Raw genomic sequence first — 18,753 nt, 5'->3', positions numbered from 1 at the left:
CCAGCCTAAGCTGATAACAGGATCCTGAGTACGCATGGAGATGTCACATTCGCTGGGTGTTTTCTCTGGCAGCAGGGTATTGCACTCCTACAAAGCAGCTGACAGGACGATCACCCTGTCACTGGAAGGTGGCGTTTCTGAAGCAGCTGAATGAGCACTGGTATTATTCAGCGGGGACAGATGCCTCTTTCTCCTCGTGGCATCAAAAGACAGTGCTAAAAAAAAAAAAGGTGAATGAACTGCTCCAAGTTCTAAAAGCAAGGGAGAGCCAGCACAGTGAGCATCAGCTGCATGCCCACTGCTGGTGCTCCCCTGACACTACTACAACAGGACAGGAGGAGTACTTGCCTTTTACTCAAGCACGTACATCGCTCTGCCTTTCACGTAACAAAGCCTAAATAGCAGCACGTCATCACTTGGGATGGGGGAATGCCATGAATACATTGAATTGTGCCAAAAAATAAATCAGAATTCCTCTGCTGCGTAGTCCTGAAGCAACTCTTCGTGTCAGTACAGCTCCACCTGCCAAAGTAACACCCTACAATAATGGCCCTACAATAATGACGCTCTTCAGAAGGATATCCCACCCACTGCTACGCTGACGAGCTAAATTAGCTCCATATATAAAAAGAGCAAGTTAAAATTTAAACAACTTCCAAATCCCTCTTGCTGGCACGGTGATACAGCTACAGACCAGGCTGGCTCTGGTACAAATAACTTCAAACTGTGTTTTCCTGAACAAGGCTGCCCTAATATTTCGATGAACTGATTTTTTTGTTTGTTTGTTTTCTAGCACTCTGGCAGCCGGCTCGAAAAGGTCACTCTGTCTTCCTCCTGACGAGTTCAGTATTATTCCTCTATTCACAGAGAAGGTCAAAAATATCTTATATCTGCATGTTCGCTACCTAAACATTGCCTGACTTTGTGCCACCTATCCAAAACCACACCGCAGTGCTTTGTGCTGTTATTAGGGAGCATTCAGAAATCCAGCTTTAAAAAAAAAACACAAGCTGCTCAAAACAACTCTCTCATGTTTTCCACAAAGGACAATTTCCAGCCCACCACGAGTGCACATTATTACTTTTGTGCCCAACTACAAAGAGATAACCTCGCTGCAACACATTTCCCATGCAGGGCTGCACAATGTACGTGTGGCAAAGATTACCCATGTGAATTACCGAGCCACGTGATGCTGCTCCAAGCGTGATGAATAAGTTTCATTCATTAGGATCTGCAGGAATTGCATCGTTTCCCCATTGTGCCCCACCACTAACCTACTTCCTCCAGATTTTCATCCTCCCCCAACAGCAGGCGCGTTTAAATATAAACACTTTTAAACCTGAGTTTTCTGCTCCCCCGGCCACTATTGTAAGATCTTCCCTCAAAAAATTATCCCTCTTTGAAAACACAGGATAGAACTAATTTTGTCTTGGGCTTAAAGGTTTTATTCTACTCCAAAAAAAAAAATATAATCTGCTCATATGAAACTAACATACAAAAAAAACACAAAGCTTCCAGTAGAGAAATGGAAAATTTCCTCCCTTCCACGTCAGTCAATGCTCATCTCTTACCCTAAAACAGCAAGAGATGATGGAGTTTAAAGTGCTGCTTTTGTGCACTGAAAAAGCTATCTGTGACTCTTCTGGAAGCTGTTCAGACTCCCTCTGACGCTTGTGCTGTCAGGCCAATAGCAATGAAATCTTTACCAGTGGGCTGCTTCATATTTCTTGGCACTTTCCTTGCAGAAAGCTTGGCCACGTGTTTTCTCCCTAACACAGGAAGCTCACTCATTCTCTGGATGTGCCCACCTACACATGCTTCTGTAAGAAAGTTTTATCAACGTTATTTGGTAATAGCCAGCATAACTCACTCCCGACTGCACCACTCATGAGGAATGAAACCATCACTAACCCACACTGATAAGGGGGAATTACCAGCCTTGTCATTCTGCTTCACTGAAGATAAAATCTTGGATGATTCTTGGTGCCAAGCTTTATCCTGCTACAGCAAAGTTTGCAGAACTCAAAGCTCTTCAATGTTTTCTGTATCTCGTGGGCGACAGAAAGGAGGCTGGAGACTCCCCCTGCCAAACCCTTTCCTCATGTCCTTAACTATTTCCTTTATTAGGACCAGACATCTTTGATTTTATGATATTCTTCTGTTTAGAAAACCAGTCATTAACCTCTGGCTGGACATTCCCAATCAATTTTTTGAAGAACAATACTGAAGGAAGGTGAAAATGTATATCAAGGTGAAAACTTATCATGATTTCTTTAAATGAAAGCACCAACTCCTTTAGAAATACATGTAAATGGGGAAAAAGACAGTAGGCGTGATCAAAAGGCCCATAACTTAGGTATTTTTTTCTGTCCAAGAAGTATTTGCATTCACAGCATGCACACACAGCCATACTTGTGTAAGCAAAAAACCTGTGTGCATCATTGCACAGACACACAAACCTTTAGAGAAGCAGCAAAACAGGCCTGTGACCTACAATGAAAATGTGTGTCAGTGTAGGAGCCAGAGAGCATTTTTCGGGAACAGCATAGAAGTGGAATGACCAAAATAAATCTTGCCACCTCTTGTAAATTACGCCAGGCTAATTTCTTCGACCTCCTCTAGCAAATACTGGGTGAGGTGTACACTTGTGTATTAGGCATAGGGGAAATTCCAAAATAAATACATGGAAAAAAAAATAAAAACAATGTAATCAGAGTGTGTGTTGGCCTCACAAGTATGAGAGAACAGACGTGTGACAGACAGCTCTGCTGCCTGGGAGAGCCTCAGATCCTAAGGTGATAGGCGTGGTACCAAATAAAGCCTAAGCACGGTACAGCTTTAGTATGCTGTGGCTTAGAATATGAATCAAATCAGACTTCCCTGAAAACATGCTAGCAGCTAGTGTCTCAGCTGACTAGAACCAAGGCATACTGACAAGAGAAGACAAGCGATTAGAGCTGTGACACTTTATAAGACAGGCATGACATGGTAACATGGAACAAAAATGTCACTGTTTGAAAGCTTCTGCTAAATCACTTGGTAGGCAAAAGGAATCAACCTCTCCATACACTATAAGGACAAAACTACAGATTTAATTTTTTTTTGCTGATATTTAAGCTCATTGGAATTTAGAAGTCTGCTATAAATGTGCTCACTTACCAAAAATCAAGACAAATTCCAGCCCAGCTGTCTCTTGAACATGACAGAACTGTTTTCTGTGATATTCTGGTGAAAAAAAGCTGTCCCAAGCTCAAAGTGTGCCCACCTGAAGTCTCCTTACCTGCAAGACATCTTGGATCTTCACCCACACATCTACCATGTCGTAGAGCTTGATATCACCATCGTACTGGCTGCAAGGAGAGGCCACTGTTTGCTGAAGGTGTCCAAGGATGACAGAGTGCGCAGCAGCCACAGCGTTGAATTTGTCAAAGAGAAGCTCTAGCAGTTCCAGCAGCAACCTGCAAACCAAGACAACGTCCACTCATTCTCCAGAAGACACCAGAGCACATCTGAGCAGCAGGCAGGGGTCACAGGATTGTGACTTCAGGCCCTGCTCTGTGACAGATGCTCTGTGCAACCTGGGAAGCTTCAAACCCTCTGGGGGCTCAAGGTGATTAGCTTCAGCTGTTAGCAGCTCAAGTTTGGTACCCAAATACTTCTGAGCACCTTCTTCCTTTTCACACTGTCCTCGATAGACAATCTCTTAACCTTTAGCGTGTTCAACTCGAGGGTGTAAGACAAATATATTCATAACCACATAACATTTCAACACCATGACAGTAGAGACTGTTTTAAGTTCCCAGGTAGAGCAGCAGACAGGGATGGAGGCCACCTGCCTTTCACCCAGAAGGAAGGAAAGGTGTTAATTCGACAAGAATTTACTTACCCATACAAAAAGAATGCAAGTTATTAATTTTAAATTACGAAATAAGCAGTATGGAAGGTTTTAAACAACATGAAAGATTAAAAAAAAGGATTAAACAACAGGAAACCTAAACCATCAAGCTCTTCAGTTGCGTCAATTATAAAGCTTTTTTGTAACATGCTACAGCTATAACCTCATCAAAATGTACAGCACGTTACCTGCTCCTATAGCTTCTTTACTGCCCAATTACTGTAATTAACATACCTTTGCCTAGTCCTAAATATTTTGTGATAAGGCAATGACTCATTATTTTTGATCTTATTATTTGGGAAAAGGAACATTCTGATAACTTCACTGCCATTTAATGAGCAATGCAGGTACACGTGTAACCCCAACACGATGTGAAGGTAACGCTTCCCAAATCCCTGTGTTGGGCACTTTCAGGCTCTGACAGACAGGCTCCACTACATTTCAGTACAGCCGTTCAGGAATTACCATGCACTTGAAGTGTGTCTTCCCAGCAGAGGTGACTGTCCCCAGAGGAGGGCAGAAGATCTGCAGGAGAAGCAGAGCTGCCTTCACTCATTAACCATCACACTACAGCCTTCTGTTTGTTAACAACCACTAATAAGGCATGCATCCGTGCCTCGAACACTTTAATTCAGTATGCAAATACTCTGCATACATCCAGTTTCATCAGCTGTTTAAGCCAGGAGCTGGAGAGTTAATTGGAGAATCTGAGAAGCTGCTGCACATTTGCTGCTGGTACCCCCAGAAAGCAGGAGTCATCTGGCACGATGCTGTGGCTAAAAGCACCTACCTTAGCCTAAACTTCCAGTCTGTAAAGGACAGAAGCTTGCTATTATTCAAAACCACAACCATCAGTTCATTTTATACGTATATATACATATACACACAGACACACACAGCTGTATAATGCTGTACATATGTAACTCTCCACGGATCTCTCACGGATCTCACATGGACCATCCACCTACCAATGATACCAATTATACAACTTAAATGGTTAAGCAGAAAAGCACTTCATATGACTGAAAGAGCCCAAGAATAAGTCCTGGAGAGTACAGTGACCAGGTCAAGTGGTCAGAATGTATGTAACATTAAACAGAAGATGTTTTTAGGAATTGCCATTTTCATAAAAGACACAAAGACATGAATATTGCCATACCTTAAGTGGCTATAGAACTAAGACATTTAAGCAATCCAAAAGAACTGGTGAGTGTAACAATTTCTTTCTTATTTAGGAAAGGCAAAAATGCCTAATGAATAAGTGTTGTTGGCACTGAAAGAGAAAACTATTACATTTTTACAGGTCTTTACATATTTAAATAAGACAGTCAGGAGATAATCAAATGTATAGGACATACAAGTGATACAAGAAAGTTCGGTGTGGAAGGAAAGTCATTCTCCTACATTTAGGTTTTGTATAAAGCCTAACAACTACCCTGCCCAAGGCAGAGAAGTTGCTCCTACAGAAGGAAGATCTATACCACTTCCACCCTCCCTGACCACCGTTGTCCCATCACAGACGTTATCAGTGAAGAAGACAGGGCAATGCACAGACAAGGCTGCCTGCAAAAACCTTGCATCGTTTTTATCCAAATACCTTCTCCAACCTATTCTGGAGCATGGGAGAGGTGACTATGGCTTCCACAGCTCCTATAAGGTTGTAGAGCTTCTCACAACAAGTACCAGAGAGGGGATGAAGAGGCAGCCAGGGCAGGTGGCTGCTCAGCTAGAAGCCAGCAACACGAAGAGGAAAAGCAGGGGTGGAAGCACTGGGAAAGAGGAGGAATTTCCTGATGGAGGAATCTACATGCAGCGTTGATAGAAATACCAAGAAGGTGGCCTCGTGGGGTCAAATGGATTCTTTGCCACTCAGAAAAATTAGCAACGCAAGCCTAAGCTCTACTAACATCCCATTGCTAATGAAAATTTAATTCTCTGCATACCTCATTATTGACCCAGGAAAGGATGAATTTGCAGAACCAAACTAGCTGGATAGTTTGACAAATTCATTTTTATTGATTCTAAGTGAGCTTCATCTCACATTATCAGCTTATTTATGAAACCATTACTAAGATAGTATTACTCTGAGCAGAGTTATTTGGTCTTCCCATCTGCCTGTTCTCGTGGTACAGACTGACAAAAATGAAGCTCCTCCAGCCACATCCTTCGGCCTCCATAACACCGCGGTACATCCTCCATACTCATCCCAAATCATTTTTCCCCTTCTGTTTTCAAATTAGCCTGCACCTCTAACCTTTATTTTATTTTCTCTAAAAGTCTTCTAAATCACGGAATCATAGAATATCCCCAGTTGGAAGGGACCCATAAGGATCGAGTCCAACTCCTGGCACCACACAGGTCTAACCCCAAAATTCAGACCATGGGACTGAGAGCACAGTCCAAACGCTTCTTTAACTCCGACAGGGTCGGTGCCGTGACTACATCCCTGGGGAGCCTGTCCCAGTGTGTGACAACCCTCTCAGTGAAGAACCTCTTCCTGATATCCAGCCTGAACCTCCCCTGTCACAGCTTGACACCATTCCCTCAAGTCTTATTATTGGTCACTAAAGAAAAGAGATCAGCACCTTCCCCTCCACTCCCCCTTGTGAGGAAGCTGCAGGCCGCCATGAGGCCTCCCCTCAGCCTCCTCTTCTCCAGGCTGAACAGGCCCAGTGCCCTCAGCTGCTCCTCGTACGTCTTCCCCTCTAGGCCCTTCACCATCTTCATAGCCCTTCTCTAGACACCAGTAGCCCTTCTCTGGATACTAATCCCCAGGGAAGTAGTCACAGCACCAAGCCTGTCTGAATTTAAGAAACATTTGGACTGTGCACTTAGTCCCATGGTCTAAAATTTGGGGTAGAGCTGTGTGGTGCCAGGAGTTGGACTCGATGATCCTTATGGGTCCCTTCCAACTCGGGATATTCTATGATTCTGTGAGTAATCCATCAGGTTGTTTTTGGAAGAAGGTGACCCAAAAGAGACGCAGATCCAGGCAGTGTCAGACAGCCAACAAGACAAAACAGCATAAAATAATATGGCCTAGATTTTATTCACACAGGGTTGTAGCACCAAGTGACCTACGCAGAACACATACAGACAATGACAGGAGCCTGGCTTGGGCAATTTGTCAAAGCAATCTCGTAACCCCTTCACTGAGAAATATGGTAAATATGCTGAGAGACAGTGACACACACCCAGAAGCAACTCCTATTGTCTGGGTACTAACGGAGAATGAATCGATGCAAAGCGACGGCTGACACCTGAATGAGGTTGCTAATGACAATCCACGTGTCTTTGCAGCAATAACGTCCTTTGCCTGGTCAGAGTAGTGCCACGTGTATAATTTCTATATTTATTTTAAGGCTTTGAGATTAAATAAAAGGCCAGAAGCATCTTAGAAACATATAGGGAAAAATGCACTGAATGCAATCAATAGGATTTAGGTAGAAAATCTTCAGTAAACCTCTTTGTCTTTGGTCAGGTTTTCTACTACAAGTAAGGCTCAGGCAATGTATCTCTCCCAAAAACCTGTCCCATAAATCTGGCCCTCAAGTGGGCACGCGTCTGGATTATTACTCATCTAAAGTCAGCAGCCTTCCTTACCTCAGGAGATACCCACAAATTCATTAAGACATAGCAGTACTCCACCCTAAGGCAGCACGGAATCCTTTGTGATGCCCTGTCCTCCGCAACCCAAGAGCTGATTTTTTAAACATGCAGGTATTATGTTCTAATGAACCACTGACTAAGGATAATCGGTACAAAAAAAGATAGGGATCTCCTGGAAAGAGTCGAACGGAGGGCCACAAAGATGATATGGGGCCTGGAGCATCTTCCCTATGAGGAAAGACTGAGAGACCTGGGCCTGTTCAGCCTTAAGAAGAGAAGACTGAGAGGGGATCTTATCAATGTTTACAAATATATTAAGTGTGAGAGACAGAGGGATTTGGCCAACCTCTTTTCGGTGGTTTGTGGGGACAGGACAAGGGGCAATGGCCACAAAATGGATCACATGAAGTTCCTCACCAACATGCCAAAGAATGTCTTCACGGTGAGGGTGATGGAGCACTGGGACAGGCTGCCCAGGGAGGTTGTGGGGTCTCCTTCTCTGGAGATTTTCAAGGCCCGTCTGGATGCCTACCTGGGCAGCCTGCTCTAGGGAACCTGCTTTGGCAAGGGGGTTGGACCCGATGATCTTTTGAGGCCCCTTCCAACCCCTACAATTCTGTGACTCTGTGATAATTGTGTGCTTTGGGAAATCTGAACATCAGCTGTGTCACAGGACCATGCAAACCTTTTTTCTGTGAACTCACTGGTGAAAATCATGTTTAATGTACATATGCTTATTAACAAGCCCAATACCCAACAGCATGGACAAGACTTGCTCCTGGCAGGCATACAGGGGCTGCAGAACTTCGAGAGGATGAACCCAATGAACCTCTGAAGATCTAAGCCAAGATCTTCAACTGCCTGTTGGCTCTGTGAAGACAAGACCTGGAAGTACCTAAGAGACATTGTTCCTTCCTGGGAGCTTGTTGCTTTAGAGACATAAAAAAATATATATTCTTCAACTTAAAAACTTGGGGGCAATTCATGCTTTTTATGTACAAATATAAAAAGTGGCCAAACAGAAGGTAGTAAAAAAAAAAAAAAAAAAAAAAGGGTGGAAGATCGGTGCCTGATCTCTTTTTCAGCTCTTGCACAATGAGGGGGCTCTAACTTTTTTATGTAGCTACCCCAAAAGAATTACACCAGAGGCAGAGATTACCAAGTGGAGAGAAGCATCACCCTTTTTACAGTGATAAGACGTGAGCCAACCTTTGAGGGCCACCAGACAACGTCACAGAAATGCTTCCAACGTGTTCTGTGAGTACCTAACGAGGTGAGGGGAGGCTGTCCACCAGAGGGTTCAACACAGTCTCCAACCTTCCCTGCCCTCAGATCCCCTCTGTCATCTCATTAGTCATTTGATTTGCCAGAAGGAAGATTTTTTTTTTATGTTCCTTTAAGAACAGAGGCACTGAGCTCAGCGTTAGCAGACAGAGAGGCATTCATGTGTGACTAGTTTTCAGGTAACTGAAAAGCATTTTACTCACCAAATCCTAAGGTCAAATCAGCATCGTGGCTGACAGGCTAATGAACAGTTAAGTAGTTTCAGGCGCTACATCATGCTCAAATTTGGGGTCTTACAGAGCTCTCTTGAAACAGGAGGACCTCGTTGTGATGTCTTTGTTTTTTTCCTTGACAGCAGGAAAATGTCGCTTAGTTCTGATTTTAAATTGTAGCTAATTTAAGGGGTGGTATACTTTTCCAGACTATAATTTATTCTTTTCAATATAAATGAATTTACCTCCTTGCTGTAAACTTCTCATGCAATTTTGGTTTAGAAACTGTTCTAATTATCTCCTTACTCGACATGAATTAAAGACTCTTTCCCCAGCTCTGGAATATAAGCATCCTAAGGGCTCATAAACTCCTACTAATCACACGCCAAAACCCATTAAAGTTTTCTGCACCTTACTAGCCCTCTGGGCAGGTTAACATCATTAAAATATGATATGATCCAATTTTATCCATTTCAATGGGCAACCAATACCCATGTCACCTCTCAAGACCAATTCATAAATCAAGTGTCAAGCATACATTACGTTCCATCGTGATATCAGAGACAAAAATTCTGCCTTCTGATCCACCCAAAAAACTTGGTTTCACCAAGATATCAGTACTGTAAGGCTACTAATTCTTCAACACCATAAGGCTACTAATTCTTCACAACATAATTGTTTCCATGGCAACGATAATGCTAGGAATTGAAGAAGAATTCTTTACCAAGCTAAACTTTTCCTCGGGAGCAATTTCCATTATAAATATTACGTGTAATGAAGACACACATTTTAGTTTTCAGTCATCTTCTCCACTGTTTCCCTTTGGGCAGTGATCTCTGCAATGTGCAATACCACAAATTAAGATTTCAGCTAAAAATGATAGCTAGCTCTTACGGAGTCCTGTTCTAGTGACTCCTGACGAAGAGCAAAAACACAGCTCTTGGTTGGCTTCCACACTTTGCTATTAATGTAAATGGGGCTGCAAAACAATTAGAAACTTGGCCATATATTTACTGATATAATTAGTTCCATATATGATTTCTAAGCTTTGCACCTGCACCAGCTTAATTAGACTCCGCTCCACTTGAAATAAATAACTGAGCTGGATCTTCTCTTTCAAAGTTCTGTTACGTATGAACTTAAAAATTTCTCTGGCATCAGCACCAAGTGTAAAGTCATGATTCAGTGCAACGCAAGACTATAATATTTGTTTTGGCACCAAGTGTTCTTTGCATCACACATACCAGCAATCTGAGACAGCATTACAATTCAATCTGTTGTAAAGCTGCTTAAAACGAAAGGTTAAGGTTAAAAAAATAATCAAGTGCTTCACGTTATATGCCTCTTACTACTTAAGTAATGCTGGCTTCTACTGTGCTCCTGCCTTCAAATCTGCATTTCAAACATCTGTTTAGCCACAATATTCTCTTCCACAGCCAAGCACAGAAGGAAGCATCTCCCTTACCCACCACCTTAGCTGAGAGCAACAATACCTCCTCTTTCTGAATATCTTTCCTACATTCCCAAGCCTTTCAGGTGCTCAGGGCACATCAAGCCTCTTAGCAAGACACATGCATTTCTCAAAAAAGTAGCATTTTGGATCTCTGCTACTGCAAAAACCATTATTGTCATTCCTTCAAATGGCAAGCAGAAATGATACCCTTCTCCAGGCTTCTTTTTACAGCAACCAAATTTCATTTCAGTGTCAAAATATCCTTACCTAGGCTGATTTTCCTGGGAAATATTTTCCCCTCTCTGGTAACCATTGTCTGCCACCTGGGTTGTGGAGCGCTTCACAATCTGCTTGAGTTCTTGTTCTAGGCGATCCTGGATGGCTTTCACCGTTTCAGGGATTTTTTTCAGCTTGGCCAGCCCTTTGATGAGTATGCCCATGAAGACAGTGCTGTTCTCCTCGGGATCCAGATCCATATCTTCCTTAATTTCCAGAAGGCTTGTTTCTCGCACTGGAATATAATTTAAAAAGCAAAAACCAAGATTTAAACTAACGAAAGCCACACTTAGCACCACGCATAACACTTCAAGCAACCAAGGAATAAACAAGGAGACATCAACAGTCAGATTTTGGGGGAGGTGGGAAAGGGCAGTGGATGTTTTGCTTTGCTTGTAAGGTTCCCTATAAACACAACAGCCTGTACGTTTGATAGACTTCAAAACAGAGCTTATAGTGTCTTACATATTAGTTAGGAAGCAGAGGAAGCCTGGTGCAATTAACATACCCATAAATGAGGTGTTCTATCACTACAAACCCCCCAAATGTGTTTCAAGGAGCTAAAGCCTCTAAGTTTCTAACCCAGCTGTTTCCCTTCACTAGATTCTTCACAAGAGAGAAATTTTCCTTATAAACACTATCAAGCCTAACAGACTTCTGATGAATTCGGCAAAGTTTACCCTGCCGAGGTGAATTATTGCCCGATGTTATCCTGTTCTGCTTTATTACGTCTGTCAAAGGGTTGATGAAGCTACTCAAATCTTTTAGCGAAGCTTCTAGACAGGAAAAAGCAGAAGGATTAGCGAGGATGTGGTGGATACAGCCCTCCTGAAGGCCCAGGGATCGCACAGGGAGAAATTCTGTTGCTAAGCGACATGAGGGGAAAGGCAATTGGTACCACGCTTGTTTTAAGTACCATCATTAATCAACATTTCTTTATTTACAGATAACAAAAGGATGCCTCTGCTGAAGCCTGGGTGAAGAGTTTAATAAATATATCGCAACACCAGTGAGAAGTACGTGTCTTCAAGGAACCTTGACCACAGCATCCTGGCAGATCCTCAGCCATGCTCATTAGCAGCTGGAGTGGTGGTACTTGGACAATCGGCTCTGAAGGATGTGGCTGAAGCTGTGCCATCCACTGTACCAGCTCCTAGGAATGGAAATGGAAGGGAAATGGAATGGAAATGGAAATCCAATAGGAATGGAAACCAAACAGCTGCTTCGTCTTCTTGGTCCCGAGCTCTGGTGAGGGCTGTTGGATGACAGATGACTCCTGTGGATTCTGCTGCTCAACAGATTTTTCACTTCAATCAAAAACTTCTCCAAGAACCTCAATAAACATCAAAAGGTCCACCGGCAGGATTGAAATGGCATGGCAGAAATGAAGAACAACAAGCAGGACACAACCCTGTTGCCGTCTAAAGCTACGGCACTCCGCGCAGAGAGCAACCCTGCAAGTCAGCACGAGATCAAGAAAACAACGTCCCAAAGAGTCTATACGGTGCCTCTTCACAAACAGCACCACGAGAAGCAGATAAAGCTTATTTCAGTGGCAGCTGACACCAACCTCCTTGCTGTATGTGATTCTAAGCACGGCACCTCGAGCTCATGCCACGTGCTGCTCACCCGCTCATCTTCCAGCCTCTAGCACCAGCAGCGCCACCACGTAAGAGGGAGGTAAGAAGGGACCCCATGGGGTCATCCTGCACCACAACGCAGAGTGACATCGGGTTTTAGGTCATCAGCATCAGGGCAGAGTGCCTGGGGGTCACACAGTGCTTTCTTCCCCTCTTGCACATGTTTTTATCAATTAAATTCTATTTAAACATGCAATTTGGTGAGTTATAGTGTCAACTTCAACCTAAAAACATCCAGAATGGGCTGATAAAAATTAAAAAAAAGAAAGAATGATAATATAGGAAACACTTTGAATGCACACAAACTGCAACACCACGTAGAAAGTCCCACCTGGATGCACAAATATCTCTGCTCAGGCTCTCACCTCCCAGCCCACGAGGCTGCAAAGCACTTTGTGCGCTGCGGACACAGTCCACCCGCTTTGTTAATGCCGCTTGCTGTTCTTTTAAAACCACAGCACGCCGGGCACAAACGTGGGAAATGAGCTCTCTGGAACAATAGCTGGGGGGAAAACAACACTGCAAACGCTAGACGGAGGTTTTCACTTATTGTTTAAAGCTAAGAAATGAAAAAGTTGTTTTTCTGAGCTCAAGGTATGGCATTCACAGCCAAAACAGCCTCTGAGAGGTCATTACACCGCAGCCCCTCTGTAACGGGCTGTAAATTATTCCTAATGTCACACGAGATGCAGAGAGGGAGGAAGCAGTGCTATACCCAAACGTGAGGCCAGCATTTAGGGGACCAAAGGCAGCAATCTTGCTGAGAACTCTGCCAGTCCGTGGAGACAAACCCTCTTCCATTTTCCAAAGCACAAACCAATTTAGAACGCCCTCTGATAGCCAGGACCTCGATTTGCATCTCCTACAAACAACAGCACAGTGAATGGTTCAATTCCTAGCAGCACCACGCTGCTATCTCAGTTTTGTTAGATCTGGTCTTTTGATAAAACAGAGGGGACCGTGTTTCCTGCACGTTCTGCCTATTAAACAGGTATCCTGGGTAGCTTCGGGGCCCCATTTATCTGTAAGATCTGACAAGATCCCAACCCCGGGCAACTGAAGATTTTTTTTTTCCTGCGTCTTCCCTGCTTCAAACATCCTCTTCTGCCATTTAATGCCATCAAGGGGTTATTTGACCACAAAGCCTTGGCCCAGGAACCGCTCCCTCACCTCTTGGAAAGAGACATCAAAGCAGCCTGACATTTACAAAGAAGTTCTTCCAATCTTCTTCCAAATCGTGAGCCCCCTGTGCTACCCTCCGTGGGCAGAGGGGTGAAGGGAGACGTCCCTACAGATCGCCTCTCAGAACTGAAAGCTTCATCTGCATTTAAAGTGAGGAATTTTATCATTCACTGGTATCAAGACAAAAGCCCAGGACTGGCAGAAGCTGTTCCTCGCTTTCCCCACTCACCTGTTTCCACCTGAACTGCATCTGCAGAATCCCCGTTCCTTCTTTTACGGGGGAGGATCACTGTTCATGCCACAAGCGCTTGCTTTATGTAGAGCAGCCATGAAAGATTAAATTATCCTCTGGATGTTTGCAAGGATTGTTTTTGTTAATTATTCTGGACGTCGGGGCTGCTGTTTAGATTCGCTTTGGTTAACCTCTTCTCCTTTGTTATTCATCAAAGAGAAGGGAAGGAAAAAAAGTCTTATTGCAATTAAAGGCATCTTGGCTTTATTCACGAAGCGAATAAAGGTAGAAAACACCAAAGAAGAACACAGTAGGATTTTTTCAGTAACACCAAGAAGTAGATTTCACAGAATCACAGACTGGTTGAGGGTTGGAGGCACCCCTGAGGACGCCTGGTCCCAACCTGCTCCAGCAGGGCCACCCCGAGCTGCTGCGCAGCTGGGTTTGAAGCTCTCCAAGGAGGGGACTCCTGGTGGGCAAAGGGAACCTCCTGCGCTCCAGGTTGTGCCCAGTGCCTCTGGTCCTGGCACTGGGCACCACTGGCAAGAGCCAGAGTTCATCTTTGCAACTTCCAGATCCCGCAGAGTCTCCTCTTCTCCAGCCTGAACAGTCCCAGCTCTTAGCAGCATGGGGACGTTGCTGTCCCACATCCAACTCGGTGCCCACCAAGTCCTTTCCTGCTGTGCTGCTTCCCACCTGGGTACCCCCAGCACATCCTAGGGCTGGGGCTGCTCCTCCCCAGGGGCAGGACTTGGCACTTCTCCTTGGTGAGCTCCACGGTACCCTTGCCAGCCCACCTCTCCAGCCTGCTGAGGTCCCTCCGGATGGCAGCACGGCCCTCGGGTACAGCAGCAGCTCCTCTGGACCTTGTATCAGCTAAAAATGTACTGAATTTACACCTACCCCATCTCCCAGGTCATTAACGAAGACGCTAAACAGGACTGGATGCAAACGCCGGTGGTAGTCCACTCATTACTGGCCTTCCCCACCCTCTTTGAGGGCATAATGAATAAAATGGGATGTCAAGGAATAAACATTGCTAAGTCTAGATTGTTGCCTTTCTCATCTCCGTTACATTGATATCTTTGAACTTAAATTTGCAGTTTTATGTTAAACACAGCTTCATTGTATTGTCAATCAATAAGATACCGACCCAGCTATCAACTCCTGTGTATGGGCCCACAAAAAACAACACAAATGTCAGATTATGTGAAGCCTGCTTATTCGACTGAGGCTTTTCCACACTGGTTTGACACACAACTTAAGGTCTTTTTAAGTAAACTGACCTCTTCGGACAACCAAATTGCAGGATCGCCTAATAATTTGACGCAGCTTTTATGGTTAATTTCATTCAAAGAAGACACCAAATGATCTCTGAGAACTGCTTAGGAAGCAGAACATTCAAACACCTTTTCTCCAAGATCTCCTGAGAGCAACCTGAAGGAGCAACGTCCTTGCCACAGCCTCTCTAATGAAACACGGAGGCATTTTCAGAAGTATTACATCATGGGAGCTGTACACCTGAAAGCACAGAACTCCATGTTTCAGCAGCCAACATCCATATCCAGTTTAAACCTCTAGAAAGCTGAATCATGTACATCATCGATTCATCACCTCCACAGACAGAAAGGTGGAGGTTTCCCTGACGGCTCCCCGGTTTGACGATGCCCTATAAAAACGTCTGTTCCAATTGACGATACCCTCATTTGTGCTGGTCTGCCATTTCGCAAGAGAGAAATCTGCTGAGAGAGACGTTTTAATAGCGCTGGTTTGATCCCCAGAAAAGCCAGTGTTGATAACTCATTTAAGCAAAGCAGCTGAAGGAAACTCTTGGGTCTTGTTTTTCATTCCAATGAACGGTCAAAATTTGCTGCTACTTATTAGAGAAGATTTCATTAGCTGTGTGCATTTATGGGCGACTAGTAAAATTTAATGTACTATTTTCCATGATTTATGTCCTTCCAGATTATACCCTTTGTGTCTTCAATCCTTTTTCCCTAAAAGGATGCAAGTTCACAGTGCCCCAAAGGCATAATTTGATAGTTGAAGAAACTTCATCTGCTTATTTCTGGCGCGGAAGCCTTGCTTTGACCCATGAGTACAGACAATGGGCAACAAATAGACAGTTCCTTTAGAAATGGGTCCCTTAAAGATTTTGGACATTTCTTGATCTGCCTTACTGCCAAGCCCACAAGAAAATAGGTCTCGGAGATGAATAACGTCAAAGCTCCAGGCAAATCTCCTCTTTCTAAAGCTATGATTCACACAGTTCCATCTACAGCTTTAAGAGCGTTAGTCTTCCAAAAACAGCCACATTTTAATTTGGCATTGGCCACTCTCTCAAATCTATTGTAACAGCATTTAATTCCAAGAATCCTCTTGATTTTCCCCTTTCCTTCCCCAAACGCACGCAGATTACATGCATCAAGCAGCACAATACAAACCATTAGCGAGGATCAGTGAGAAAAAGCACGGCCTTGAAAAAAGATGCATAAAAAGTTCCTTCGTAGGCTTTCAGGTTTATTGTACAGCTGCAAAACATTCTTAAACTGCGGGAACAGACTTCTTAAATATCCTAGACAAAAAAACGTACCCTAAGACGATGAGGACAAACTCTGCTTTTCACACAGCTCTACAATGATGGCAGGAAAGAATCAGACTCACTGCTGGATTCCCACCACCTTCTGGTTAAGCCCTCAGTGCAAAAGCAAAGCAGCTAAGAGGACAGCCCAGGTTTAGCATCCTTTACCTTGCAATAGGAATGATCGAGAAAAATCACCCTGTTGGGGGCAGATCCCCAGATGACATTACTGGAGAAAAAACACCCTTTATTTATTTGTTGAACACGTTTAAAGTTGCAGCAGCTGTGACTACTAACAGAGAACACCAGCATGGCATTTTTAGAGCCACCTTTAAAACTGGACCTTAAAGCTGTGGGGTTCCTGAAGGTATTTCACTGGGCCAACTTCACGGGTCTCCAAGTGCTTTCCCCTGCAACAACTTGCATTCCTGAGCAGTAACTACATTTGATTTTAGGAACTATTATACACTATTGGATCTGGAAACTAGATTCTTCTCTTGCAGCTAAGATATCTGGGTCAAGGAAGAATATTACCTGCTCTGTTCAGCATAAAATTTACAAATCCCATCAACTGCAACACGCACTGTCACCACCTCAGGTTCTCTTCTGTTGCGTTTCTAAGATGCGTTCCCAAGAGGTTTTCAGGAAAGGGAGCTCTCAGGTTTTCTGCACGCTTGGTGAGCACGTTTTACAGTTCCAGGAAGAGCCTGGCAAGGCAGGAACTGTCATAAATACTCTTCAGAATACTGAAGGTTCAAGCAGAGAAATATAATTTAAAAGTGAATTTATTTCTCTGAACTGGCATGAAGGGAAAGTTACCGGTGAACTGTCGTATCTACAATCCTCAGGTGAACGTCACTGAAGGTTTTGTTTATTTTAAGTGCAGCAGGAACTGCTTTAATTTCCTTATAAAGATTCTACAGCACAAAGTAACATCTCCTTTGGGAAGAGAATGCAGAAAGGACTCAAAATGTTGGCATCTTCTTTGCCGAGATGGGCTGAATGAGTCAGTGCTTTATAGTGACATGCATTAATATGCATGGCCACTTTGTTTCATCAATAAAAAGCTAAAGAACTTAAATGACTAAAGGCAGAAACAGCTTTTGTTATGCATACACATAAGTTTCTAATCTGATAGTTCTGCAGCCCAGGAAAAGGCTACTTCTAAATAAAATTATCCGGAAAAAATATACATAAGTACATTGTGCACTTGAAGCGAAACCATATGCACACTTAGCTGATCAAATGGTTTCTATTGTATCCCTCATCTCTCCCATTCTGAGGGACACTTGGCCAGCGCATCGCTGAATAACAGAATGTGAAACAAGAACCCAGGTGAAAGATTTTCTGGTGCATATGAGCATGAACAGCGAGAACAGATCTGCACAAACAAGAAGTTTCATGGCAGATCCTCAGTTGACCTATGCCAATTCAGGGGAGCTGAGGATGATGCCACAGGGCCTTTATTATCAGGTGCTTGGAGACAAAGAGGTGATGCCATTTTATGCTCACAAACAACCTACCTCTTAGAGACCACTGTTGTATTCCTACCTGTTGCTTGTTCCATGGCACCTTAATTCAAGCAGGGCATGAAATAACTGTTTATCAGGTGATCTTGAAACAAGTAATAGTAAATGCCATCAGCATTGCACAAAGTAAATAAAATGAGAACTTGTCTGAGATGTTGTATTGGGTTTACGTGGCAAGGTTTGGTAGCGGGGGGCTGCAGGGGTGGACATAGAAGCAAGTGGAGGGAGGAAAGTGTTTTTGGTTTGCTTTTAGTTTCTCACTGTTTAGTCTGCTAGTGATAGGCAATAAATTACATTAATCTCCCTATACCAAGTTTGTTTTGCCCATGATAATTGTTGAGTAATCTCCCTGTCCTTATCTCAACCCACGAGTTCCTTTCATTGCATTTTTCTTTGAAAATCTTTCTTTCTCTTCTTATCCTTAACTATTTTGTCCTTATTTTTGTCTGCTTGATTCATTTTTTTTCTAGCCTCCTAGTCAGGTCTGGATAATAGCAAGTCCTTTAAGCAGATGAGATGAGGACAGGCTACGCTGTGGAAGTCTTCAAAGGTGCAAAAGTAAAAAAAACAACTAAACAAACAAAAAAAAACCTTCGTTTTCAAAGCATATTTAAGGTCATTATTATATTAGCAATAAAAAACAACCAAGGAAGGTGATGAAAGATTGGATTTCCATTCTCAACAGGCTCCTCTCCTGCTGTCTCTTCCCTGTCACAAAGCATGACGGGAGACTCCCAACAGCTCTGTAACTCCAGACTTTTTTTTTTTTTTTTTTTTAAGAAAACTAGGAGGATTCAAATTTTAGGTGAAGAACTCACTACAGAAGTAGGTTAACATTTACAGTGGTAGGAGCAGGATTC

At 43.4% G+C, this 18,753-nt stretch overlaps 1 protein-coding gene across 4 annotated transcripts in view; it reads right to left on the bottom strand.

Annotated features, from left to right (window-relative positions):
- EXOC4 (exocyst complex component 4) overlaps window positions 1-18,753 on the bottom strand; it is a 365,076-nt gene that overhangs the window by 304,902 nt on the left and 41,421 nt on the right. For all 4 annotated transcript variants that reach the window (XM_068670114.1, XM_068670116.1, XM_068670115.1 and 1 more), the window contains exons 6-7: window positions 10,721-10,964; window positions 3,281-3,458 (exon numbers count right to left, since the gene is read on the bottom strand). In XM_068670114.1, the coding sequence (XP_068526215.1) occupies window positions 3,281-3,458; window positions 10,721-10,964 (422 nt within the window). The remainder of the gene's footprint in view (window positions 1-3,280; window positions 3,459-10,720; window positions 10,965-18,753) is intronic.

The sequence above is a fragment of the Anas acuta genome, chromosome 1, assembly GCF_963932015.1.
Source record: "Anas acuta chromosome 1, bAnaAcu1.1, whole genome shotgun sequence".
Lineage (NCBI taxonomy): Eukaryota > Metazoa > Chordata > Aves > Anseriformes > Anatidae > Anas > Anas acuta.
The sequence above is the reverse complement of the archived record's forward strand: the minus strand, read 5'-3'. Positions and strand labels throughout refer to the sequence as shown.